This window comes from Crotalus tigris, unplaced genomic scaffold, assembly GCF_016545835.1.
Source record: "Crotalus tigris isolate CLP2741 ecotype Arizona unplaced genomic scaffold, ASM1654583v1 scf7180000020062.1902635, whole genome shotgun sequence".
Classification (NCBI taxonomy): domain Eukaryota; kingdom Metazoa; phylum Chordata; class Lepidosauria; order Squamata; family Viperidae; genus Crotalus; species Crotalus tigris.
The window spans coordinates 398,712-425,025 of record NW_024097841.1 but is presented as its reverse complement, the minus strand read 5'-3'; the positions used below and the strand labels follow the sequence as shown (position 1 = coordinate 425,025).

General features: G+C 44.2%; 1 protein-coding gene across 3 annotated transcripts in view; it reads left to right on the top strand.

Annotated features, from left to right (window-relative positions):
• Nucleotides 1-24,047, top strand: part of OPHN1 (oligophrenin 1) — a 151,628-nt gene extending 127,581 nt beyond the window's left edge. The window contains exons 19-24 of one of the 3 annotated variants that reach the window (XR_005559410.1): nt 2,464-2,611; nt 7,480-7,794; nt 20,273-20,323; nt 21,671-21,723; nt 21,898-22,068; nt 23,370-24,047. Coding sequence is in view for 2 of the 3 variants with exons in the window: in XM_039365374.1 (XP_039221308.1) it covers nt 2,464-2,611; nt 7,480-7,794; nt 16,883-17,048; nt 20,273-20,323; nt 21,671-21,713 (723 nt within the window). In the remaining variant the exon portion in view is untranslated. Of the gene's footprint in view, nt 1-2,463; nt 2,612-7,479; nt 7,795-16,882; nt 17,049-20,272; nt 20,324-21,670; nt 21,724-21,897 lie in introns of all 3 variants that reach the window. The other 2 variants (XM_039365374.1, XM_039365375.1) reach the window with 2 other exon arrangements.
• The last annotated feature ends 2,267 nt before the right edge of the window (nt 24,048-26,314 follow it).

Below are 26,314 nucleotides of genomic sequence, written 5' to 3'. Positions count from 1 at the left end.
GCAGAGTGCTAGTAATGTATAATTAAAAGATTTTGTTGACAGCCGTTTTAGCTTATCACTTCAAGAATAATAAATGTACTTTTTTGGATAATTTAACAACAATTTGCAGTCTTTTTTGTTATTACAAAGGCTGTGATTTCAAGGAAACATGTGAGAGGCCAGCTGACAAAGACCCCAACGCCTCTCCTAAAAAGAAGAGCAAAAAGGAATTTGATTCTACCTGGCTTGGAGTTGCAAAGTGCTGGCTGCATCTCTTTTTCCCGACTGGGTTGCAGTGTAATGTGGCAGAAGTTCAGCAGGTGAAATTGTTCTCATCCTTAGATGGCTCTGCAGCTCTTGCAGCAATTTTGCTCTCCCTTCTGGCGGCTGGGGACAGAGGGAGGCAGGAGCTCTCGGACACACCTGACTGCAACCTTTTTTCCTGCCTTTTTTTCCTGCAACCACCGAATCACAATCATAGAATTGGAAGGATCTTCTAATCTTCTGCAATCTGCAGGAAACTCAGCTCAGGGACAGCGCCTTCCAAATGTATTGGAGCTCCATAATCCTCAGATGCTTTGTTAATTATGATGCGTGGGGAGCACAGGAGCTGAAGATCAACATTCTTGATAGCACTACATTGGGAAGACTTGGCTTTAACAAACCTGGTGGGCAGCCCCTGAGACAGAAAATTGTTTACTTTCCTTGAAGAAGGCTCCAAACTGAGCTCCAGGAGATGGACTGGCTGGCAGTCAAAGGGGAAGACTTGTGTTCCATCCAAAGAGACAGCTCAGAAGGTTTAAGACAGCTTCCCAAATTGCTAACTCTCAGTTCTGAATTCAGTTCTTTCACAGTCGGAGTTGTAACATAACTTGATTCCCAAGCTCATAATGGATTGTGGAATTCATCCCAAGAATCAAAAGAGAATTTCTGTGCAAAGTCATTTGCCCAACATTAACTAGTATGGTTTGAATTTGTGGCTTCCAGTTGGAAGGTGTTGGCGAAGACTAGTGGAGTTTGCCCCTACAAAGTAAGAAGTTGGACAGCGATATCACTGTGGATATTTATGAAATCAAGCCTCAGGTGGGGAAAGTGGTAGAAGTTTCATGCCTCTTGTGATATTAGGACTCTAGTATTCCTTCTCACAATAAAAAAATTAAAGAACTCCAATTGCAAGAAATGCTGCTGATTAAGATGATTTAAAGGGGGATTAAAGGCATTTGTGAGGGGTGCCCCAAAGGTGCTTTTTCAGGAGGCAACTGTTTTTCTTTGAAGATGTTTCACTTCTCATCTTCTTCCGTTCTTGATTGATGGTGGGGAGTGGAAGGATTTATACTCCTTGCAGACAGCTGGTCATTTGCATTCTTTTAGAGAGTCGTTGAGGCCTCTTGTAGGTTTGTCTGTGTCCTCAGGGTCCCCTGAGTAGTGCAAATGGGTGTGGAGCCTTCTTGATTGCAGGATGTTTTCTGCCCTGTATCCCTTCCCTATTGAAGACGGGCGCAGACTGTTGGGGATGAGTCTGTGTTGCCTGCATCTCAGTCTGAAGCGCAAATGGTTCCTGGAGTCTGCAATGTTTTCTGGAAATCCGTTCATACTCCCTCACCATTCAAAGGATGTTCATCCCAAAGTGCATAGCCAAATGTCTTCGGAGATTCTGAAGTAAACCTCCGTGGCCTCAATGACTCTCTAAAAGAATGCAAGTGACCAGCTGTCTGCAAGGAGTATAAATCCTTCCATTCCCCACCACCCAGTCAGAGCTGAAGAAGCTTCTGGGATGAGAAGCGAAACGTCTTCAAAGAAAAACGAAGCCCAGTTGCCTCCTGAAAAAGCATCTTTGGGATAACCATAATCTGGATGATTGAGAATCTCCATAGATATTTGGGAGGGGTAGTTGCTGAGATCAACAATGAGCTGCAGCTCTATTTCCTTGTTAATGGCCGTCTTGAGGGTTGGCCCTCCAGGAGCACCATCCATCAGACACTTTCGGAACTTTGTAGTCCTTCTAGAGCAGTGGTTCTCAACCTTTCTAATGCCGCGACCCCATAATACAGTTCCCCATGTTGTGGTGACCCCCAACCACTTATACATCACCGGGTGCCAGGGGCGTGGCCAAAGAAAAGGGGGAAAAATGGCGGACAGCCTTGTTTGGCGACCCCCGTGAAATGGTCGTTCGACCCCAAATGGGATCCCGACCCACAGGTTGAGAACCGCTGTTCTAGACATATTCTCCCATCAAGATCATCCTGTTCAGTCAGTGGAACAGTTATCACATCACTGGATGTAGCCTCTCTCTCTCTCTCTCTCTCTCTCCCTCCCTCCCTCCCTCCCCTCTCTCCCCCTCTCTCTCTCTACACACACACACACACACACACACACACACACACACACACACACACCTGTATGTAGTAGCTTGTAATCTCTGCTGCACAAGAGAGCAGGAAAAGGGTTAAAGTCATCTGCTTCTTAATAATTTTTCTCTTTTAGATCTATTCTGGGCCTCCTGAAGACAATGCTGCACCCCCTATCCCCCCTCCTCGGGTAGCCACTCGAAGACATAAACCCATCACCATTTCCAAGCGCCCTCTGAGAGAGAGACCCCTCTTCTTTGGAGGTTCTGTGGAAGAAAGTGAAGGTTGGTTCTTGTAGAACTGTTCCCAAGGTCCTCTTACCACAAATCCTTTCATCAGCAGAGGCTGGACCTTCATTAGGATCAAGTTCTAGTGGTGTTGGGTGAAGGGCTGAGTGCATTATGAGTGTTGATGTGCCAAATGAGGTATGCATTTTTAGACTAATAGAAGAGAAATTAAACCTGGATGATTGAGTGTTAACATACAACAGTTTTTAAAGGGAAATTGTTACTCCAGTCTACCTGACAAAGTTTTTGGAACTTGGAAGCAGTTATGACCTCTGTTGCTCATGCAACGGGTCCAAAATGTTGCTGCCATAATTTCACCATAAGACCAAAGGAGATTGATCCTGCTGGCTTACCCAGACTTTGGGTTTGTGGCAATGATGAGATAGGAAATTGAATGTCTGGACTCTTGTTTTGTTTTTGTTTGCACTTGGAGCAAAGAGATTCTGGCATCTAGGATCAAAGATTCAATGCATTGTTAATTTCCAGCACTCAGTGTGAGGATTGTCCTGTTCTTCTGGGATTCTCTAGCACAAGGGTACAGCAGCAGCCAATGACCACTTGAATTGTCACTTTGTAAAAGGAACTTGAGATTTCCAATCTGAGCCTCTTTTCCTGACCAAATTTGTACTCTCTGTTCTTCAACATTCAAGTATTTCAAAGGCCCATTAGAACATTGGTCTCAGAGTGTTTGGGGAGCTGCTTGGAATAATCATGCTTACAGCCAGCATTGGGGTTTGTGCTGCAGTTTTGCTAACAGAAGAGCGAAGAGAGCCAGAACATGCAAGCATCTTAGACATCACGTGCGCAAAAGTTGGGCATTGTAATACCTGCCCTCTGGGAGGGGCTCTGAGGGTAACTGAAGTCAATGCCCTTTCCTGATCTTGCTGGCTGGTGGCAACCTGACCCGGAAGAACCTGAGGTCAAGGAGATGCAGCCTTTTGGAGGTGTGATGGCTACTGAATTGGGCAAAAATGAATTTGAACTTACTCGTATCTTCTTCCTTCCTGGCAGCAGCTTCTGAAAACTGTGTCCTGCAAATCTTACTAATGATGCAAAGGACATATTGCCATTACCCAAGAGCTAAATGAAAGCACAATCAAGGTCCTGAAGCCCCCAAGCCCTATAAATATATTTCCTGTTTATATGAGCCGAGGTGGCGCAGCAGTTAGAGTGCAGTACTGCAGGCCACTTTAGCTGACTGTGTTCAGCAGGTCAGCGGTTCAAATCTCACCGGCTCAAGGTTGACTCAGCCTTCCATCCTTCCGGGGTAGGTAAAATGAGGAATCAGATTGTTGGGGGCAATGTAAATATAAATATAAATATATATATATATATATATATATATATATATATATATATATATATATATATATATATATATATGTATGTAGGTCTTTGGTTGTTCGGGTTTTCTCCCGCGTAAAATTGGAAGTGTCTTGGCGACGTTTCGACGAAGTCCCATTCGTCATCTTCAGGCTGGTGTTTTCAGCTTCGTGCTTCGAGCAGCAATGTGTGGTCTTAGCTGTTTCTTCCTTTTAACTGCCAGTGGGGGTATGAACTGATTGGGTGGGAGCTTGGCTGTGTTCTGATTGGGTGGAGGTGTGTTCTGATTGGTTAGGGGCTTGGCTGTGCTCTGATTGGCTGGGGGGTTGGCTGTGCTCTGATTGGCTGGGGGGTTGGCTGTGCTCTGATTGGCTGGGGGAGTGTTCTGTTTGGTTGTGCTCAGGTTAGTCTGAGTTGCAGAGGGGTTTAAGATTTTGGGCTGCCTTGCTATTTTTTGGCTTCGCGTTTGTGGTCGTGCCTCATTTTCATGGAGGGTGTCAGTTTGCTTCATGTATGGATTGGAGGGGTTTAAAGTGGCTAATGATGCAGCTCTGGTCTGGCTTCTGGTTTGTGGTCGTGCCTCATCATCGGTGTGGCTTTGGGTTTGCTTTTTGCGTGGATGTGTGGTGGTGACATCCTGTGTGGTTTTTGTGAGTGTGGGTCTGGTATCATTTTTTGTATTAGGGAGTCGTTTGTCAATAAGGGCGGGTTTCCAAATGGCTGGTAGGCGGGAGGTATCATCTCGCTTGTTCATGCTGTGTGGGCGTTTTTCTATCTCGATGGCTTCTCTGATTATTCTGTTATTAAAATGTTCACTTTTGGCAATGGTTCTGGTATTTTTAAAGTCAATTTCATGTCCTGTGGCTTTAAGGTGTTGGACCAGGGAAGATGTTGGTTCCTCTTTTTTGACTGAGTTCTTATGTTCTTCAATGCGTGCACTTATTCTTCTGTTGGTTTGTCCGATGTATGTGGTGGGACAAGTGGTGCATGGGATTTCGTATACTCCTTGATTTTCTAATTCAATTTTATCTTTGGGGTTTCTAAGGATGGTGGATATTTTTCTGTTTGTGCAGAATGCTGTTTTGATGTTGTGTTTATGGAGGATCTTACTGATTCTGTCTGTGGTGCCTTTTATGTATGGGAGGAGGGCTTTGCCGTTTTCTTGTTCTTTGTCTTGGATTTTAGTGGGGGTTTCTTTTTGGATTAGGTTTGTAATCTTATTTCTTGGAATCCATTGGATGTTAGTACATTGGTGAGAGTGTGTAGTTCGGTTTTTAGGTGTTGTTCGTCAGCTAAGCGTTTTGTTCTGGAGATGAGTGTCTTGGCTACAGAGTTGATCTGTGCTGGGTGGTGGTGTGAGAGAGCGTGCAGATAGCGGTTTGTGTGTGTTTTCTTCTGGTAGATGGTGTGTCCTAGGGAGCCATTGGATTTCTTGTAGACTAAGACATCCAGGAAGGGAAGTTGGTTGTTAGCTTCTGTTTCCATGGTGAACTGTATTTTGGGGTGTAGGCTGTTGAGGTGTGTGAGGAAGTTGTCCAGTTTTTCTTTCCCATGTGGCCAGATTATGAAGGTGTCGTCTACGTATCTGAGCCAGAGTTTGGGTTTGTGATCCGATTTTTCTAGAGCTTGGGTTTCAAAGTGTTCCATGTAGAGGTTTGCAATGACAGGTGAGAGGGGTGATCCCATGGGTGCTCCTTCTGTTTGTTTGTATTTTTGTCCATTATAGATGAAGTATGTGTTGGATAGGCAGTGGTTGGTCAGATCTAAGATGTGTTTGGGGGGGTTATATTTGTTTTGGATAGCTGTCAAGGCTTCTTTGATAGGCACTTGGGTGAAGAGGGATATGACATCAAAGCTCACGAGTAGGTCGCTGGGCTGTAAGTTTTGTTTCTTTATGATCTCTATAAACTGGAATGAGTTTTTTACGTGTGAGGTGATGGATTCTGCATAGGGCTGTAGTTGTTTGGCGAGAAATTTGGCTAGGTTTTGTAGAGGTGAGCCTATGGAGCTGACTATCGAGATAGAAAAACGCCCACACAGCATGAACAAGCGAGATGATACCTCCCGCCTACCAGCCATTTGGAAACCCGCCCTTATTGACAAACGACTCCCTAATACAAAAAATGATACCAGACCCACACTCACAAAAACCACACAGGATGTCACCACCACACATCCACGCAAAAAGCAAACCCAAAGCCACACCGATGATGAGGCACGACCACAAACCAGAAGCCAGACCAGAGCTGCATCATTAGCCACTTTAAAGCCCTCCAATCCATACATGAAGCAAACTGACACCCTCCATGAAAATGAGGCACAACCACAAACGCGAAGCCAAAAAATAGCAAGGCAGCCCAAAATCTTAAACCCCTCTGCAACTCAGACTAACCTAAGCACAACCAAACAGAACACTCCCCCAGCCAAGCAGAGCACAGCCGACCCCCCAGCCAATCAGAGCACAGCCAACCCCCCAGCCAATCAGAGCACAGCCACGCCCCTAACCAATCAGAACACACCTCCACCCAATCAGAACACAGCCAAGCTCCCACCCAATCAGTTCATACCCCCACTGGCAGTTAAAAGGAAGAAACAGCTAAGACCACACATTGCTGCTCGAAGCACGAAGCTGAAAACACCAGCCTGAAGATGACGAATGGGACTTCGTCGAAACGTCGCCAAGACACTTCCAATTTTACGCGGGAGAAAACCCGAACAACCAAAGACCTACATACAAACACCCGCGAAAACCTCAGAAAACATATATATATATATATATATATAATATATATAATATATATATATATATATATATATATATATATATATATATATATATATACACACATACATACATACACACATACATTCCTTACTGGTGTACACCGCTTAGAGAGTGCTTGCACTTAAAGCGGTATATAAGTCTCATAAATAAATAAATAAAATATCATAGTCATTCATGCTGTTCCTTTATATATACTAATTATGAGATATATATATATATGGAGAGGAAAATTAAGGAGTCCTTTTTAATACTATAATAGAGAAATCTATTTCCATGGCCATATTTACGTAGACATTTTGGGTGGATTTCGTATAGGGAATTGAAAGGCAGACATTCTTTCAGCCCCCCACCCCCCAAAACCTTCATTGCCCTTGCTCACTTGGCCATCTCCTCCTGGAAATGGACCATTTGTATACAATCTGTAGGCTCAGAGAAGGTTCCTGGTGCCCACAATTTTATGAGTTGGGTTTTCCCTTTCAGATCGCCAGCCAAATAGCTGAGAGTCACTATCCAGGTTCAGTAGAAAATATCAGATGCAATCAAGGTGTGTGTGTGTGTGTGTGTGAGGGACAGATTAATAAGATACAGTTGTAGAGATATTAAATGAAAAATCAAGAAATTTGCTATCAGCTGGATTTCATGATGTCAGTGAGGAGTGCATGGCTTCCACTGCTGTCTTTGCAGAGGCCTGCCTCCATGTGTGACTTGCCTGGATGCCCTAACAACTGACCGTCTCTTGTTTTTGGCTTTCCTCTAGGAGAGGACAGCTGTGGCCTGACCCCGAATGGCGTGATTGCCACCATCAGCCCTGATGCTCCTAAGCCCCTCCAGCGTAGCCGACTGCAGAGGCCGGGAGAACTTGATTCAGGAAGGCCCAGCCCAGAGAACCGTGGAACTGGGGAACCCTGTGCAGAGGTGGATGTAGGAAGGCTGGTGTCCAGGCTCCAAGAAGGAGGAGCAAAACTCTCCAGTAAATCTGCCAACAGCATCGTGCCAACTCCCAATTCTCTGAAGGCCTCCAGCCTACACCCGAAGAAGCCTGCTCCAAGGCCTGTGGCTGGCTGCAAAGAAGGTGAGCCTGCTAGTTTGTTCTTTTCCAAGACACCCTGCATCCCAGCTCCCAGCCTTTAAAAGACCCCAGTGCTCTTTGTTTTGCAATATAGTTCAAACTACATTTGGGGTGAACCGTGTGTTCGGTGGGTTTTTCATCCTCTGAATCAGAATCACAGCTGGGAGATTAATTAAATATTTATTCATTCACTTTTTCAATCATTCATTTATTTTGTTTAGTTTCAATTCTAGCATATAGCACAGAGTTAGGAAATCACATTGTGGTATTATACTTTTACTGAAGATAGAAATATAAAGAAAATGATGAACTATAACATAATTCCTCACTTCAAGTCTGAAACCCCCCCCAAATAAGCATTGTAGCTACTGTATACATGTCCTTGTTCAAAAAAGAGAATCCCTTATTTTTAGGGTTGAGCAGCAAAGGCAGTTGAAATACATGAAGCCATAAGAAGACCAAGCCAGTAGTTTCTGTCCATGAAACCAAACAGGGCTACCATCTTTATCAATGAAAAGAAGAACCAGGGGTGACATGATAGCAGTTCTCCGATATTTGAGGGGCTGCTACAAAGATGAGGGAATCAAGCTATTCTCCAAAGCACCTGAGGGCAGGACAAGAAGCAAGGGATGGAAACTAATTAAGGAGAGAAGCAACCTAGAACTGAGGAGGAATTTCCTGACAATGACAACAATTAACCAGTGGAACAGGTTGCCTCAACACTGGAGTTTTAAGAAGATATTGGACAGCCACTTGTCTGAAATGGTATCGGGTTTCCTGCTTGAGCGGGGGGGGGGTTGGACTAGAAGACCTCCAAGAGGATGGGACCCTGTTGCTCTTTTCAGGAGCACGTGATCTCCACCTTGGTGCAATGTGGGAGATGGTCTGTTCCTGCATGCCAGATGGACAGCGAGGACTTTTTCAAGAGAGCTTTTTCTGCAGATGTTAAATTGTCACCTTTAACTAAAAGATGGAGTAGGATGAATAGGGGAGAGGTGGGTTATGCAGTTAAACTATCAGCCACCTCCAGCATGATGCTCATCCGCTGAAGGCCCAGGGCAACTGGACAGAACCAGGTCTTCAAACCCTTGCGGACGGTCAGGAGTGTGGGCACTGGCCTCATTCGGGGGGGGGGGGGGCAAGAGGTTCCAAAGGGCAAGAATGATAGCAGAGAATGCCATTCTCCTGGACCCCACCAGCTGGAATTCCCTGGCTGAGGGGGCCCAGAGCAGGTCTCCTCTGCCGGCATGGGTGGGATGGACCAATCCCATTGGAATGAGATGGTTCCTGGAGTAACTTGGATTCTTGCCACGAAGAGTTTTAAAGGTGATAACCAACCCCTTGAATTGTTTAACACATGCTCTTCATTCCTTGAGATGTCCAAATGTAGTTTCCTAGCCGATCTGCCCACCTGTCACATTGCATCACAACGTCCACAGAAAACACCGAAATAACTATTAGTTCCTTGTTATGTGTGTTTCATAGAATTCTGTGCTACCGTCTCTTTCTTGCCTGTCTTCTAAGCTCAACAAATACTGTAATTGGCTTGGCAGCCATCAGCCCCACCAGTAGACCAAACCAGGAAATCAATTCCACTTTTATTGAAATGGCTCTGGTTACAGAATCTTTTGCAGATCTCCTCCCCGTATGAATTATGAATTATATCCCCTATATAAATTAGGGAGGTGTCTGGCTGAGCACTTCCAAAGGATGTGTCTATTGTGGACTTGAGCCATGTTTTTCTCCTTATCGCTTTGGTAAAGCATTTGATCTATCTCTGTCAAGATCATCTTCCTTACCCTTTACATCATATCTACAAAAACTCCAGCCACATTAATTAAAGAAACATATTTAAGATGGCATAAAATTTACAAGTTTATGAATTCCACAAGAATTTGGTGTGTTACAGGCGCTTGGGATCTAGTATGGAATCTCAATGAAATGATGGCTGATCTGTGCTATAGGGATGAATGTGCTCCTGGTCTCCACTTACTTTCCTGAAGCCCAAGCTTTGATTGAGGACCCTGGAAGAAGGGAGGCGTGCAGCCGCAAGGCCCTTGGGCTTCCTCTGAACCTGCCCACCATTTCTCACAATCTTGCTGGAACTACTGGTCACGTTACACACTCAGGCTGTAAATAGATCCCATTTTTTCATTCTCCAGGAGGGTTTTTTTGGTCACTTTTTATTTTTATTATTTCTTTAAAATATTCTGTGCAAACTGCCATTGAGGGTAAAGCCATAACAAGAAAACTTCCATTGTACAAATACAAAATCATTATTACAAAATAGGACAAAATCACCACAAACTATAAAAAACATTATGTAAAAATATCATAAAAGCAGCAGGAGCAGTGAAGAAGAACAAAGTAGGGACTATTAAACAGCATCCAACTCAGTATAACATCATTAAGAACTATGTTAAGCCAGAATGTGACTTATCTGATAGAAGCCACAATGGAATCACAATACGTATCCATCAGGTGAGGTAAACTACGGGATTTGCAGCACGGCCCTTCATGTTTCATCACAGCTGCCCAAAGCCATGGTCATCATGCATCAACTTAAGATAAACTTTCAAGAAAAGCTATAGAGAGTATCTCTGGCAAATGGGTGGCCCTCTCAACTTCATTAGAATAGAATTTCTACCACAGTTAAAAAATCTTCCTGTGTACAATTGTTCAATTATCCTGAAATGCTGAGCTTTAAAAAAATTCAGATAATCTATTTTCAACTGTTGGTCAATTGCATAGTTTCGATTGAGAATATAATATAGCTCCAATGCTGATTTTGTTTGTTTACATTTCTGTATTTTCAATTTTTGTAGCTCTGCCACACAACAGGAGTTATTTCATACCTGGTAGCATTCCCAATCTTTCTGTTGTCGGCCACTGTACAACTGTTATTATCGCTCGTTCTGCTTTCTGATGGCAAGGAATTGAGGCAGCTGCAGTGAGACATCATTTCAGTCAGTTGGCACATTTCAAATAATATTTAAAGGGTCCTTTTCAAAATAGAATTTTTGATCAGCTGCTCCATGGTAGCTCCCTTACCTTGGGTCACATATAGGATTGGAAAATGGCCCTAAGCCCTTTTGCTTATGCTTTTCCCATTAGAATCAGAATAGAGCTAGAAGGGACCTTGGAGGTCTTCTAGTCCAACCCCCTGCTCAAGCAGGAGACCCTATATCATTTCAGATAGGTGGCTGTCCAATCTTTTCTTTAAAACCTCCAGTGATAAAGCACCCACAACTTCTGAAGGCAAGCTATTCCATTGCTTAATTGTCCTCATTGTTAGAAAATTTCTCCTTAGTTCCAGGTTGCTTCTCTCCTTGATTAGTTTCCATCCTTTGTTTCTTGTCTTGCCTTCTGGTGCTTTGGAAAATAAGTTGACCCCCCTCTTCTTTGTGGCAGCTCCTGAAATATTGGAAAACTGCTATCATGTCGCCCCTGTTTCTTCTTTTCTCTAGACTGGCGATACTCAAATCCTGCAACTGCAAACTTCATATGTTTTTGTCTCCAGGCCTTTAATCATCTTAGTTGTTCTTCTTTACGCTTTTTCCAAAACATCTTTTTTGTAATGTGGTCACCAAAACTAGATGGAGTATTCCAGGTGTGACCTTACCAAGGATTTATAAACCGGTACTAATGCTTCACGATATTTTCATTCTATGCCTATGTTAATACATTTTGGCTGCTCCTGCACCTTGCTTACTCATGTTTAAGTGATCATCCACTAAGACTCCAAGGTCCCTCTCACATTTACTGTTTTTGAACCAGGTTTTGCCTAATCTGTACCTGTACCTTTGGTTTTTCCTGCCCAGGTGTAAAACCTTGCTTTTCTCCACATTAAATTTCATGTTGTTGGATAGGGCCCATTGTTCAAGTCTGTCAAGATCTTTTTGGATCCTGTGCTTGTCTTCTGGGGTGTTGGCTATTCCTGCCACCTTAGGGTCACCTGCACATTTGATGATTTCCCCTTCTATTCCCTCATCTAAGTCATTTATGAAGATATTCAAAGAGTACTGGGCCTAAGACACTGCTTATTTCCTTCCATGTAGACATAATACCATTAAGGACGACTCATTGAGTACAGTTTGTCAGCCAGATACAAATTCATCTGGTGGTGATGCTGCCTATCCCACATTTTTCTAGTTTACCAAGAAATAGGTTGTGGTCTACTTTGTCAAATGACTATGTCCACAGCATTTTGCTGATCTACTAATTTAGTCAATCTGCCAAAGAATGAAATAAGATTGGTTTGGCATGATCTGTCTTTAAACAAACCCATGCTGGCTTCTAGTTATAACTTTATTTGTTTCTAGATGTTCACAATCTGTTTTTTTTTTTTATCTTTTCCAGTATCTTCCCAGGTGTTGATGTTAGGCTGATTGGTGAGCAGTTTCCTGGGTCCTTTCCCCCACTTTTTTTAAAGATGGGAACCACCCTTCAGCTCTTTCCAATCCTTTGCAGTTCTCCGGTGCTCCAGGATTTTTTTAAAAAAGATATGGTACAATAGTTCAGAGATAGTATCTGCTAGTTCCTTCAGAACTCTGGAATGTAATCCATCAACTCCCAGTGATTTATATTCATCCATTTTTTTAAAATATTTTATTTTATTATTTATATTCTTTTTGAGTTGTTTTCCGTTTTAGCATTTTTATCCATGGAATTTTTCTTAGGCTCTCTTTTTTTATTAAAAGTTTTACAAATTTAATACAATATAACCCAAACCCCTCCCACTCCTTCCCCCCCTCCCCCACTTCCCAGAGCTGATTACAGGGTAACAAATAAACAATCATAATCTAACTAACATTACCCGCCTGTATTATCAATCAAACCATAACATACTTTAACTCCTTTTCAAAACAAATATTAACAAATTAAAAACAAAAATAATAATATAATTAAACCATAACACTAAAAATAATATAAATTCAATCATATTAAACTATTAATAATAACCTAAAATCTACTCATAAGCAAGATAATACTTTTCAGTCTCATATTTCTTTTGAATATAATCAATCCATCTTCTCCAGACCAAAATGTATTTTTCTTGTGAATGGTCCTTCAAATAAGCGGAAATTTTTGATAGGCTCTCTTTGAGTTTATTAAAATCAGCTCTTTGAAAGTTTAAGAAACTGGTTGGATTACATTCTATTGCTTGTGTTTGCATTATATTGAATTCCAGTATGACGTCACTTTCACCCAAGGTTCTGGCAACTTCAACTCTCTCTATCACTTCCTCTCTATTAGTAAGAATTAGGTCCACTTTATCTTTTCCTCTTATTCCCTCCTCTACCTTTTGGATGACCAAAGTTGTCAGCTAAGTTGGCTAGGAATCTGCTCAATTTCCCACTGGCTGCAGAGTTTATCTCCCAGTTGATATCAGGATAGTTAAAATCTCCCATTACTACTGTGGTATGTTTCCTACATACATTTGTTACTGATTAGCAAAGAATTCATCTCTTTCTTCTGCTTGTTTGGGTGACCTGTAGTATACGCCTATAGCAATGTCATTCTTTTTTCCTTTTATATTGACCCATATGAATTCTAGGAGTTTTCATCCTTGATTTTCCCAAAGGTGCTTTTTCAAGAAGGAACTGGACTTTCTTGTTTTTCTTTGAAGACGTTTTGCTTCTCATCCAAGAAGCTTCTTCATCTCTGATTGGATGGTGGGGAGTGGAAGGATTTATACTCCTTGCAGACAGCTGGTCACTTGCATTCTTTTGGAGAGTCATTGAGGCCTCTTGTAGGTTTGTCTGTGTCCTCAGGGTCCCCTGAGTGGTGCAAATGAGTGTGGAGCCTTCTTGACTGAAGGATGTTTTCTGCCCTGTATCCCTTCCCTGTTGAAGACGGGCACAGGCTGTTGGGGATGAGTCTGTGTTGCCTGCATCCCAAACTGAAGCGCAAATGGTTCCTGTAGTCTGCGATGTTTTCTGGAAATCCGTTCATACTCCCTCACCATTCGAAAGGTGTTCATCCCAAAGTGCATAGCCAAATGTCTATGGAGATTCTCAGTCATTCAGATCATGGTTGTCCCAAAGGTGCTTTTTCAAGAGACAACTGGATTTTCTTGTTTTTCTTTGAATATGTTTCGCTTCTCATCCAAGAAGCTTCTTCAGCTCTGACTGGATGGTGGGGAATGGAAGGATTTTATGGGTGTGGAGCCTTCTTGAAACTGTTGAAAAGACTGTATTGTGGAATTGTGCTTTCTGCAGGAAGTTTTCTGCCCTTGCATCTCCCCACACATTTGCACGAGTGAGGTGAACCTGAGGACACAGAAAACTCCCCAAGTGGCCTCAATGACTCTCTAAAGCAATGCCAATGACCAGCTATCTGCAAGGAATATAAATCCTTCCATTCTCCACCATCCAATCAGAGCTGAAGAAGATTTTTGGATAAGAAGTGAAACGTCTTCAAAGAAAAACAAGAAAGTCCAGTTGCCTCTTGAAAAAGCTTCTTTGGGACAATCATGTCCGGCATGACTGAGAATCTCCATAGACATCCTTGGTTTTGTGTATTAGAGCTGTAGTGATCTTTTATATACAGTGCAACTCCACCTCCTCTTTCGTTAGGTCTGTTTCTTTTGAATAGTTTGTATCCTTCCATGAGTTTCATCCCACCAAGTTTCAGTAATGGCAACTACATCATATCTACCTTCAAGTACTAATACTTCAAGTTGACTCTGTTTGTTCCCTAAACTTTGAGCATTAGTGTAAGCATTTGGGTCCTTTATGGCAGAGGTCTTCAACCTTTTGGGCACCAGGGACCGGTTCCGTGGAGAGAGGTTTTTCCGCGGACCAGAAGGTGCCTGGTTTTGTGTGCTGCCTGCATCTTGTGAATGGGACTTTGCTTGTTTGTGCAGCCCGGTTGCTGGCATGCCGCAGCCCGGTATTGGTCCATGGACCGGGGATTGGGGACCCCTGCTTTATGGGTCTTGGGTATGTTTCTTATATCTCCTACTTTGTACCTGGGATTTCCATCCGTCCCATCACTCTCTACTTCATTATGGTTTTTTTAAAATTTCTTCTCTCTCTTTACTCCCAATCTCCTCATGTGATTGGTTATCTAGTCATTTTTGCTAGGTTCTAAAGGTTGTGAAGATTACCCCCCTCCTCCCTCAATTTTAGTTTAAAGCCCTTCTGCATGAGGCTGTCGGCAGGCCCAGAGGATGGGAGAGAGGATTTTGGAGGAGTTGGTGGCAGCGGCAGCGTTCTCCAGGGGTGAAAAGGAGTGAGGCCTCTTTAAAGAAAAGGTGGAAGAGACAAGATCAGAAAAAGGAAAGGAGGCGAGGTTGTCGTGCAGGAATACAAGCTAATTTGAGGGCTAATCCACATGGAGCTCCATTTCCATCTGTCCTGTTTGCCATCGTTCGCTCCCTAGAGACTCTAAAATGGAAGATCTGTAACGAGCCGGCCACGAACAAGGAATGTATAATCGGAGGTGGTGACCCTTTGAGAGCTGTATGCAACGAAATTTCATTTTGATGTATGCCAATTGGTAAGGTGACCAACTTTTTTACAAAGAAAAGGAGGACACAAATAAATTGAAGAATAAAAATCGTAAATAAAAGAAACGTTTTATTCATTGCAACAATAATACAGAATACACTATAATATGATAAATGCATAATAAAAAACATTTGTAACAATAACATTTTATATTGTAATTATGCTTAGATGCCACGCCCCCGCCCACAACCACCCCACCAGCACTGCTATCCCACCATGTAGAGCAGGCCCCGTGGCTCCCAAAGCACCAGCTGCGCTGGCTTCGGCCCCGGGAGTGTAGCCCGCCATCGACACACCCCACCTACAGCCGCCCCGCCAGCACCACCGCCCACCCTGCACAGCCCCGTGTAGAGCAGGCCCCACGGCTCCCACAGCATGGGAAGCAGCCGGCCACCGCCGCCCCTCACAGCCCCATCCGCAGCAGCCCCGCCGCCCCTGCCTCTTGAGCCCACAGCCATTATTGCCCTAGCAGGGCTGAAGATCAAGATAAAGTTACTACGGCATCGCCGCTCCAGTCTCCTCCAGGTATCTTTGGGACTAACTAGGAGGTGGTGTATTTGAGTAGCAGGGAGGGGTGCAAAGTTCCTGCCAATTCACCTTCGCTGTAGACAACCTACATGTGCAAAGTTTGCCAGCCAGGTGTTTTGGCATGCTCAGCAGCAATTCCTATTGGCTTTCGAAAGCCAATAGGGGGAGTAGCACAGCTCATGCAAAAGTTGAAAAAAAACCCATAAAAACAAGGTGTTGGAATGCCATTCTGAGCGTTCTGTGAGGGAAAAAAAAGCCCTGCAGATTAGTCTTCAAATATCGAAAAGGAGGACATGTAGGAGGACACTTTTCGAGGGAGGACAGAACTCACAAAAGGAGGACTGTCCTCCCTAAAGGAGGACGGTTGGTCACCTTACAATTGGTGTACTTTCAAAGTGACAATAAAGCTATTGTTGTTGTTGTTGTTGTTGTTATTATTATTATTATTCTGATCAGCTCAGCTAGTCATTTTCTGAATATATTATTTCCAGTTTTTGTGAGATTCATTCCATCCCTTGACAGTAGCCCTTCATGTAGGTAACATAGACCATGGTCTAGGAAGCTGAAGTTCTGTTGATGACACCAACCTTTAAGCCCTCATTGGATGTTGGCCTTTTGTTGGAAGTATGGATGAAAACACCACTTGGGCTACTAATTGTTTAACTTTCTTCCCTAGCTGTTCGTAATCTCTTGTTATTATTCATTGTTGTGTCATTGGTCCCCATGTGTAGGAGAAGAATGGGGTAGTAATCCATGGGGCTGATTATTTTAGTAAGGTACTCAGTTACATCTTAAATTTTTGCTCCAGAGAAACAGTATACCTCCCTAGATTTGACTGCCTGACCTGCAGACTATTTTTTCTCTTCCCCAAAGAATTGACTCTCCTCTCACCAAGATTTGCCTTTTTTTTTCCTTAGGGAGGTCTGGGATACTTTTCTTCTTGTAGCAGGAATGCTGAGTTTGCCTCTTTTTTAGGGACCTCTTTTGTGGGTGACTGCATATTTTCTTCCATTTCCTTCCTGCATTTCAATTCATATTTTTCAACTCAGGTGAACATGAGAGCTTCCCCAAAGCTCGGCTGCCAGGAGAGAAGCCGGTCATCACGCGACCTCCGATGAGACCCCCAGATCCTCCCTGCAAGGCTCCCCTGCCACAGAAGGTGGAGGCCAAGGCAGACCTGGTGGTGGGAACAGCAACAGAAGCCCCCTCCTCAGTGTGAGTAGTGGCAGAACAGGCCTAGCAGAGGGTCCAACTGGGTTGGGGGGCGTCTCTCCTAGTCCCCTTCCCCAACAAGTGCCATTTGGCTGGGGAATTGGGAGCGCCTCGGGACTCCCCATCTGGAGGACACCCAGTCAAACAGGGCAGCACATTTCAAGGAAGAACATCTGCTTCCCACGCCAGCAAACCGTACGGTTCTCTGCTGACAAAGACACCACGGAGGCCAAAGGCTTCTGGAGCCCGCTTTGCCCTCCTCAAGGGGGTCAGGCCTATATTGCACATTCTCTACCGTTCTCCCCCAAGTTCCTCTGTTTTCACCCAGAAAACAGCATTTGTGAACTGTGAACTCTCTCTTGAGCTCTGGGGAAATCTCCCTCCATAGGGGTGGCAGGGCAGGCCCTCTGGGTGGGTCCTTCAGGCGAGAACTAGCGGGCACTTCACTGAAGCAGGGGAAAGTTTCAGGAGAGCTGGGCACATCCCTCTGACCTTAGAGATGTATGTACATACATATACACACACTCGCTTTGAACCTTGGCAGTCGAGGTTCCGTACCAAGGAGAATGGCATTTTTACCAGTTAAATCAGCAGTAAGCCACTTTGCCTGTCTGCTGCCTTCCTCTCTTTCCTCTCCTGCCTGGGGAGCAGGTGGGGGGAGGGGGACTCCAGGAGCTTAAGGTACTTACAGGGAAGCCTTAATTTTATCCTTACAAAAACAAGGTCATCAAAGGGGTTTCTGTGACTGTGGATAGACTTGACTCTGGTTCTCTCCAGTTCTCATATTTCTGCCAGCTGAACTGCAACAGTTCTTCTATTATAGTGGAGACTTGCGTGAGTTTTGTATATCTTTATCCCTGGTTATATGTAATAGCTTCTGAGAAAGGTTCCCAGCGAGTCCGCTTTGCCAAGGGAGCTCAGCTCCATTGCTGCTGCCACGGTTGCTGAGCTCTGGTGCGCCTCCTCCTCCTGCTCCTCCACCTCCGTGTGGACTACTTCTTACGGCAGCAAGAGGGGGGGCTGTAATCATGGCCCAAAACCCGGCATGAAAATTCACTGGGGGGGGGGAATGGCATGTGCGCCGGGAGCTGCTGCTACTCAGGAACCGAAATGGGGCATCTGCTTGCAAGCAGGACTTTGGGGAGGGGGGCCGCCACAGGAGGGAGAGAGGGAGGGAGATCCCCTGCAGAGAGGCCCCTTTGGAAAATCGGGAGCAGTAGCAGTGCTGCCAGCCCTCTCCCCACCTGCCTCGCCTCACGGCTTCACTCACTCTCTACATTGTCCCCGTGGTAGACACACAAATAGTCACAAATTGAAATCCACTCTGAGTTACAAATAGAAAAGAAGTTTATTAGACTTCACAACAAAGTCTAAAAAAATAACGGTTTGCAAAGCATGGTGGATTCAGGAAGGCAATGCAATGTAGCCAAGCACTGAACCACACCCCAAATTCCAAAATCACATAGTATTATACATCCTATTGCGACGCCCCATTCCCTCCCCCATGGCCCCATTGGCTTAGACTTTGGAGGTACTGCAGGCCACTTTAGCTGACTGTGTTCAGCAGGTCAGCGGTTCAAATCTCACCGGCTCAAGGTTGACTCAGCCTTCCATCCTTCCGGGGTAGGTAAAATGAGGACCCAGATTGTTGGGGGCAATGTAAATATATATATATATACATTGCTTACTGGTGTACACCGCTTAGAGAGTGCTTGCACTTAAAGCGGTATATAAGTCTCATAAATAAAATAAATAAATCTCCGCCCCTGTTTGCTTACATTATACTAATAAGATCCTTCCCCTACTATCCGATATCAAGTCTAGAAGAGAGATGTCTCCCATCTTCTACACCTGTTAGATCCAGTAGGGGTACCAGGCACCAGAAGGTACTTAAAAACAATTCCTAGATGGTGACTCACACTGGGCCCCATGGTAACTCCTGTTCTCCCCCCTTCCTCCACCTGAGGCTTGTATGTTCCCTATATACTCAAAACATCTACTCAGGCAACTGATTATACAATGATAATTATAAAATATAAAATATGATTACATGATAATACTAAAAGCATATATATTTTTAAATTTCCCCCCACACCTGGGCAGGCAGTTTCAGCCACCTGACCCCTTTTGTGGCTCTGCCCACACAGCCACAGGAGAGTTGGCGGCTGGAGTCATGGCTGTGCTGTCTTTGGAGCACCCCCGCTACCAGCCCCTGGTATAATTCTCCCATCACTGTGTGGACCAGCCCCGGGACGATGCAGAGAGCCTACCACTAGCCTCCAGAGCTGCCGCCATTTAAACTATACAATACAGGCAGCGAACGGGGAGCAGGCAGTGCGAGGCGGCGGCCGAGAACCCAAGTGGCAGGTGGAGGAGGAGGAGGCAGCTGCCAGTAGGCAGGTGATCTGCGGAGTGGGGCAGAGTGAAGTGGGGTGGCAGGAACCGAAGAAAGCCCCTCCAGCCGCAGACACGGCTCAGGCCTTTTGCCATCACTCCCCTGGCTCCAAAATGGCGGAGGGGGACCGAGCCTCCCCCGCCCATCCTCCATAGCATGGCAGTCTGGCTCAGGAGGGGAGTGAAAGGGAAGAGGATGGGCAGCCGGGTCATCGAATGGGCGGGGGAAGTCACCGGGTGGGGAGTGGCCTGGCTGTGGGGGGGCCTGAGGTGTGCGGATGTGGGCTGCGGGGGGCAGATCCGCCTCCCCCCACCCTGCCTTGCTTCCCCTGCAGCGTGCCAGACACCCACCGAAGCCATGCAGGGCAGGGAAGGCACAAAGTGGGACACCTCTATCCCCCCCAAAATAAGACATTTCCCAAAAATAAGCCCTAATGGGTCTTTTAGAGCAAAAATAAATATAAGACCCGGTCTTATTTTTGGGGAAACACAATAGTTGCCCAATAATTGTGCACACATAGCTATTCTCCTAAGAAAGCCAAAGCCTCCCTTTTACTTTCTTAAATAGTCAGGTTTGAGGTTTATTAACATTTGGGATTGACTGAGAGCACGAGTTGTTCAATAAGAAAATTAATCCTCCAAAATACAACTTGCCTAATAATTGTGCCCACAGTGAAACCTGGACCACATGTGTGTTCTCTCATATATTGCCTATCTATCCAGATTCGGTACTGTTAATGGAGATTTGCTTCCTTGATCTTGGACCTTGTTTGATTGAACAGCCGTATTGCTACCACAAAACTAAGGGGCTGTTTGTGCTGGTTGCTTTTCAGAGTGGCGTCCAGGGCAAAGTTCTTCGAGACAGCCTCCTTCAGGAGAGGAAGGTAAGAGCAGGAAAGGGTTGCCGTTACACATATGTTCGGCATCCTGAAAAGCTGGTGAATCATGCCATCTTCTGATTTTGCCCATGAATGTTTGGGACATTTATCCCAAATGTATTCCCTCTGCATAGAGAGGTGTTTTTCAGATGCCTGAGATTTGAAAAGACTGGCAGATTTTTTGTGAGATTTTTGGGGAAGAGATGGTGAATTGAAAATGGCACAGCTGAGAGTGCAGCCGATGACTACAGTAGAATGAAAAGCCGGCAAGTAGATTGGCTCTTCATAATTCCTCTCTGGTCAAGGAGAGGACTTCACAATTCTCCAGACAATTGCTCCTAGCAAGGAGCCTGCAAGATGGGGGTCTCCGGTGGGTTTAGAGCTCTGGGAGTTGAGGGCATCTTGCTCAAATCACAGTCAGCACCTTTGAAAGGACACTGGGTTCACTTACTTCCTTTCCTAATCATTTTTGGAAATTGCTTATTAATTGCTTTCAGCTATTAGGTACCTTGGGAATAAAATTACTATTACAAAAAAGAGGCCTGCCAAATTCTGCCCCGTAAAATGTACCACTGGCCCCTGAGGGCCTCAGGGGATGTTTGGCTTGCAGTATCAGAATTTTTCGGGGCTGACTGGTATAGGAGATGACCAGGCTGAGGAGGGAGGGGGTCAAATGTGTCATCAGCCTCAAGTCCCTCCGCACCCATAAAAGATCTAAGTCCAGCCCAACTTGACTTCCCTTGATCTTTATCTACTGCCAATTTGCCTTGACTGTTAGATTCTTGTAAAGCCTGTTAGCATGCAACAGACCTGTTTTCATCTGAACTGCTCTGGCTTTTGATTTCCTGTGCTTGGCAGCTGTCCTGTTGAGGGGCCATAACCTCCATTCCCTGTCACCCCAATCCTTAATCTCCCAGGTAGGGAAGCTGATTTTCAACTGAAGTTGGCATCACAGGCTCAGGATCAGCACTATTTTCATCATGAGTTATAAAATAATTATTTTGTTTGATAGTCAAATGGGGTTGCTGAATCTTACAAGCTTGTAACTTTCATTCTCTCGCAGTGTTCCGGCTTTTGCAAAAATCCTGAAATCTCAGGCATTGTTTTTCAGCATTAAATATATTAGGGTGCTGTATTGCCAGTCCCTGCGGGCGGGTTGAGCTGACAGAGACAGAGTCTCCATGACTGAGGGGGAATGAGAACTGGGCCTCCCCACCCCTAATCCAGCACCTAAGCCAGAACACTGCACCAGCCCTCTAGTGAACTCCAGTTCAGCCTGGCCAGTAGTAGAGATGTAGATGCAGTCCTGCTTTCTCCCTCATGGTTTTTCTTACTGCTTCATTTCTTTTGCAGTTCTTCCTGTCCCCAGGGCAGATTCCCAAATGAGGAGGGATGAAAGGCTCCAGGTAATCCTGCCATTTATTTTCTGATTTCTTAAGAACCCGAGTGCTGGAGGTGTTCTGAGCAGGTTGCAGAAACCTTCTGTGAGATTTTTCTCTTGGCGGCAGCTCCAGCAAGCCAAGCATTGTGTTTTGACATCCTCCACTTAGTTTCACTGCCTGTGTTTCTTTTCTTCCCAGACTTCTGCATGGCTGAGTCTGGACCACCCCAAATGGATTTGCAACCCATGATGTGTGCTCTATAAATCAGCTATCTCTAACCTCGTCTTTGAGCATGCCATTGTGAACATCTTGCATTTCTACAAGAGAAGCAAAGACATTCTTGGGGGGACAATAGTTCCACCTGCTGCTGTAAGTGTTCAAAAAGACAGAGCAACAATTGGGCCTTTTGCTCCTCCTTCTCTATCACTCCGAGCTCCTCTTACCCATCTCCAGAAAGTGCTGCTTTCTCCTTTGCTAGCGGTTGACCTGGAACAGCCAGGGGGCACATTGGGTGGTGAGATACATCCATCACGACGGGCCTCTTATGGGATCCTTCTCAAAGAATTGCTACCTGGGTCTAGGAACTGGGCTGCAAGCAGCTTCTCTGCCTCAGAAGTTTTCTGACTGGGTGGCTTCAAATGTGTCACATTTTGTTATTTTTTCTTTTCAAAGACTGAGATTTTGTTTCAGTGCAAGTGTGGAGGGTGGGGGTGGGGTTAGCTGTTAACTCATGAAAGGCTGAAATCATTCCCAGTAAGACCTCCACACCTCTTACTGGTTCTGCTTACACAACTGGCAGATGTCCCAGAGAGTGGATGGTGGGAGGAGGATGTTGGCTCCTGTTTCACATCTTCAAAAGGGAAAGATTTTTGAAGCCAGATACTCCATCCCAAGGGGAATGGTGCTGGAAATTGAAGCAGAGATCAATTGCACACCTCTGTGAGGGTAATTTCCCTAATGTCCAAAGCAGCTTCAAGACATTCCAGATAGTTCTACCTTTTGTTAGACCACGTTCCATTCTTCCATCTGTTTTCTTCCCAAAGTGCCCTTCCCACTTGCAGTAGAATGTGATGAGACCCTGCATTTAGATCTGTTTTTATTCGACCTGCAGCCAAAGGAAGAAAGAGATGCTGTGGCTGTAGTTGTGTGCCTGCCTGTGCTTATGTGCAGGTCTCTCTGCCTCAGGCGAGACAGCTTAGGACCTTCCGGCATCTCAGCTGGGATCTCTTTCTCCAAACTCCACTTTGGATCTGTGCAGAATCTTTGGACAACCCCGTCCCCAGGATTCCCCATTCCACAGACGCATGGTTGGTTCTTTCCTAGGAACTTGAATAAAGCACTTACATGGATACTTTTGCATCGGAGGTTTCGGCTCGCCTTGTAAGTGTCTCCGAGGACCAAGGTCAAAAGCCTCCAGCTAGCACATTCTAAATATGCTTTGCAGATACAAGAAATAAATGAATTTTTGGGAGTGGCCCTAGATTGCCAGATTTTGGGCCCACTCATTTCTCTTTAGAAATAAGGTTGATACTTGCACCGCCCCCACTTTACCAGCAGACAAATAATTATTTCCACAGAAGTCAGCAGGTAATGCCATACTGATATTTAACATGCTTTGAGGGGTAAAGAAAGTATATGTATATGCTTTATTCCTATGTTTTTGTTACCAGTGCCATCCAACGTTCACCTGAACTCCCCAAAGTTGCTGATCAAATAGAGAAGATTGTTCATCCTGTGAAATTCTTAATCACCAGTATGAGCTGGATAGAATAACTGAAGATTGAATGAGTGATAGAAAATGCCAGCATGGCCCTGGCAGCCTTGTCAGTTCAATTTTGGAGCCACCAATCAAAGCTTTTTGCTCGCTGAGTAGTGTGGGGTTGCAGTGACCTCCAGGAAGGCCAGGCATCGGGCTAACATCACAGGTTGATCTGTGTTTCCCAGTAATCCATTAAGGGATTATGCTGATACCATTGATTTCTGCTGTGGGAAATGACTAGGGGAGGCACATTCAAGATGTGATCGATTCCCGAGAGTAGAAGCTGAGACAGGAAAGGAAGTTCTGGAAGCGAACGTTTGCCATTGCTCTCTGCAGGAAGGGTGGGGTCCCAAGCTCCCAAATGATTGTGTGGTGATTGCATCCAAAATTGGTACATCTCTCTTCAAACTTGCTTTTGTCATAAGCTAAAAATGTCCAGCAATTCAGCTATCTCTGTTTTGTAAATTTCAACGCACTTAAAATAATTTCCACCTGATGTACTTTGTCTGGTAAAAGAAATAGATTAGTTGTAATAATGTTTATGAATTTTCCATAGATTAAAAAATCCACCTGATTACTCTTGACTGTAGTTTTTGAATTTGTGTGAACTTTATTTGTAGAATAGTAAAGTCAGCTTGCAAAATATAACATGACTGCATCCAACATTAGACACTTGCTCATTGCAAGAGTTGGGGGTTAGTGTCACACAGCACACGTTAGAAACAGTTGCAGTCCACTTACTTTGGAGTTCTCTTATAGGAGCTGACCTGTATGTCTTTCCTGTTTGGAATTAATATAGACATATCACTCCCTTTTTGAATGGACGAAAAGCCAACTTGAATAGAATAGAAATAGAAATAGAATAGAATAGAATAGAATAATGATAAGAACAGAATATAAATAGAATAGAATTGAATAGAATAGAATAATGATAAGAACAGAATATAAATAGAATAGAATAGAATAGAATAGAATAGAATAGAATAATGATAAGAACAGAATATGAATAGAATAGAATAGAATAGAATAGAATAGAATAGAATAGAATAGAATAGAATAGAATAGGTCCTGGTGGCGCAGTGATTAGAATGCAGTACTGCAGGCTACTTCTGCTGACTGCTGGTTGCCAGCAGTTAGGCAGCTTGATTTTCAGCCTTCCATTCTTCCGAGGTGGGTAAAATGAGGACCCAGATTGTTGGGGGAGCAATAGGCTGACTTTGTAAACTTCTTAGAGAGGGCTGTCAAGCACTGTGAAGCGGTATATAAGTCTAAGTGCTATTGGTACAGGATGGAATTCTTTATTGGTCAAATGTGATTGGACACACAAATAATTTGTCGCCTGTGCAGAAGCTCCCAGTGTACACATAAACAGCAAGTAATAGGTCATAGATCACAATAAACCACAATTTATAAATCATAAAAAACCAATAGAAGATAGAAAAGATGAGAGGATGAGAAAAGATGAGAAATGAGAGAGTGCTGTGGGAATTAAGTATTCAGCAGAGTGATGGCACGGAGGAAAAAACTATCTTTGTATCTAGTAGTTTTGGCATGTATTTATGTCCAGGATGTCTATGGATATTTTCTCATCCCTCTTTCTGGTTCATGCAGTATACCGGTCCTCAGTGGAAGGCAGGCTGGTTGCAATTATTTTTTCTGCAGTCCTATCTATCCATTGAAATCTGTATCTATCCTGGAGTTGATGCAAGAAGAACATTTTTTGTTGTGCCTTTTTAGGGAGCTATAATAAGATTTGTGATAGGACTATAAGACTAGAAGGTGGTGGTAGCTTAGTAGCTCCAGTGACTCTGGGAGTAGTGTCGGGATCCTCGTAGGGTCATCTCTGTCTGTACAGTTGGAGGGAAAAGAAATCCATGTGCAGATAAGACTGCAGGCATGACAGAAGCTAGCCCTCCCAAGACAAGGACATGAGATGTAGAGGAAGACAATGGCAAAACACTCGTACCAAGGAAACTACATGGACAGGGCTGAAACGCAGAGAGGTTAGAGTGCCAACTTGGAAAGTGCTTTCTAGTCAGGGGAACTTTCTTGAGTAGAACTAGAGTTGATGCAAAGGACCACAAGGAAACCTGTGAATGTTGTTGGTACTGAAGGAGAAGTTCATTCACTAGACTTGCATTCTGCTTTTTGTCCATGGTTCAAGGAAGTACCTGTCCCGCTTGTTCTGGTATTTCTGGTACTTTCCTCCTCACCTACATGTAAAATAGTGCTGGCCCAGTGAGAGTCTATGGATGAGGGATTTCCTGATCCAAATATGATTAGGCTAACTCTTTTCCGCTTAGTAATTAAACCTGTGAGATGTGTAGAAAAGGAAACTTTGGTAATTTTGAAGCAAATATAAAAACAATGGAGGGAAACATGCTACATATACATATGTTAATACCTTTTAGAAATGGAACTATCAATGACACCCTTTCTGTATGCTTTGAGGCCCAAATGAAGGATGAAGATCAAGCAACCTCTAGTCTAAGTCAAAAACTCAGGAAGCAAGCCCATGTATAAAAAGGAAGCAAGGCCCTATTCATCCTGAGAATATTAATATTCTCCTCACATTGCATGACATTTGTTCACTACTTTATGACCCGAATGGCTGTGTTTTGGACCAGGAAAGTCAAGATTCAATCCTTACTCTATACTCTCCTGGCAGATCACATAGCCTAACCTCACAACCTACTTCTGAGGACAAACTGAGGGGAATTCCGAATAAAGTTGTCAGAACTTAAACCTCTAAGTAGAAAACAATCCTTGACTCCATTTGCTGAGAAAGGTATATTTTTATTAGATCAAGTTTATTGCAGTAATGCATAGCCAAAATCCCTACTTTATACTTTCTCT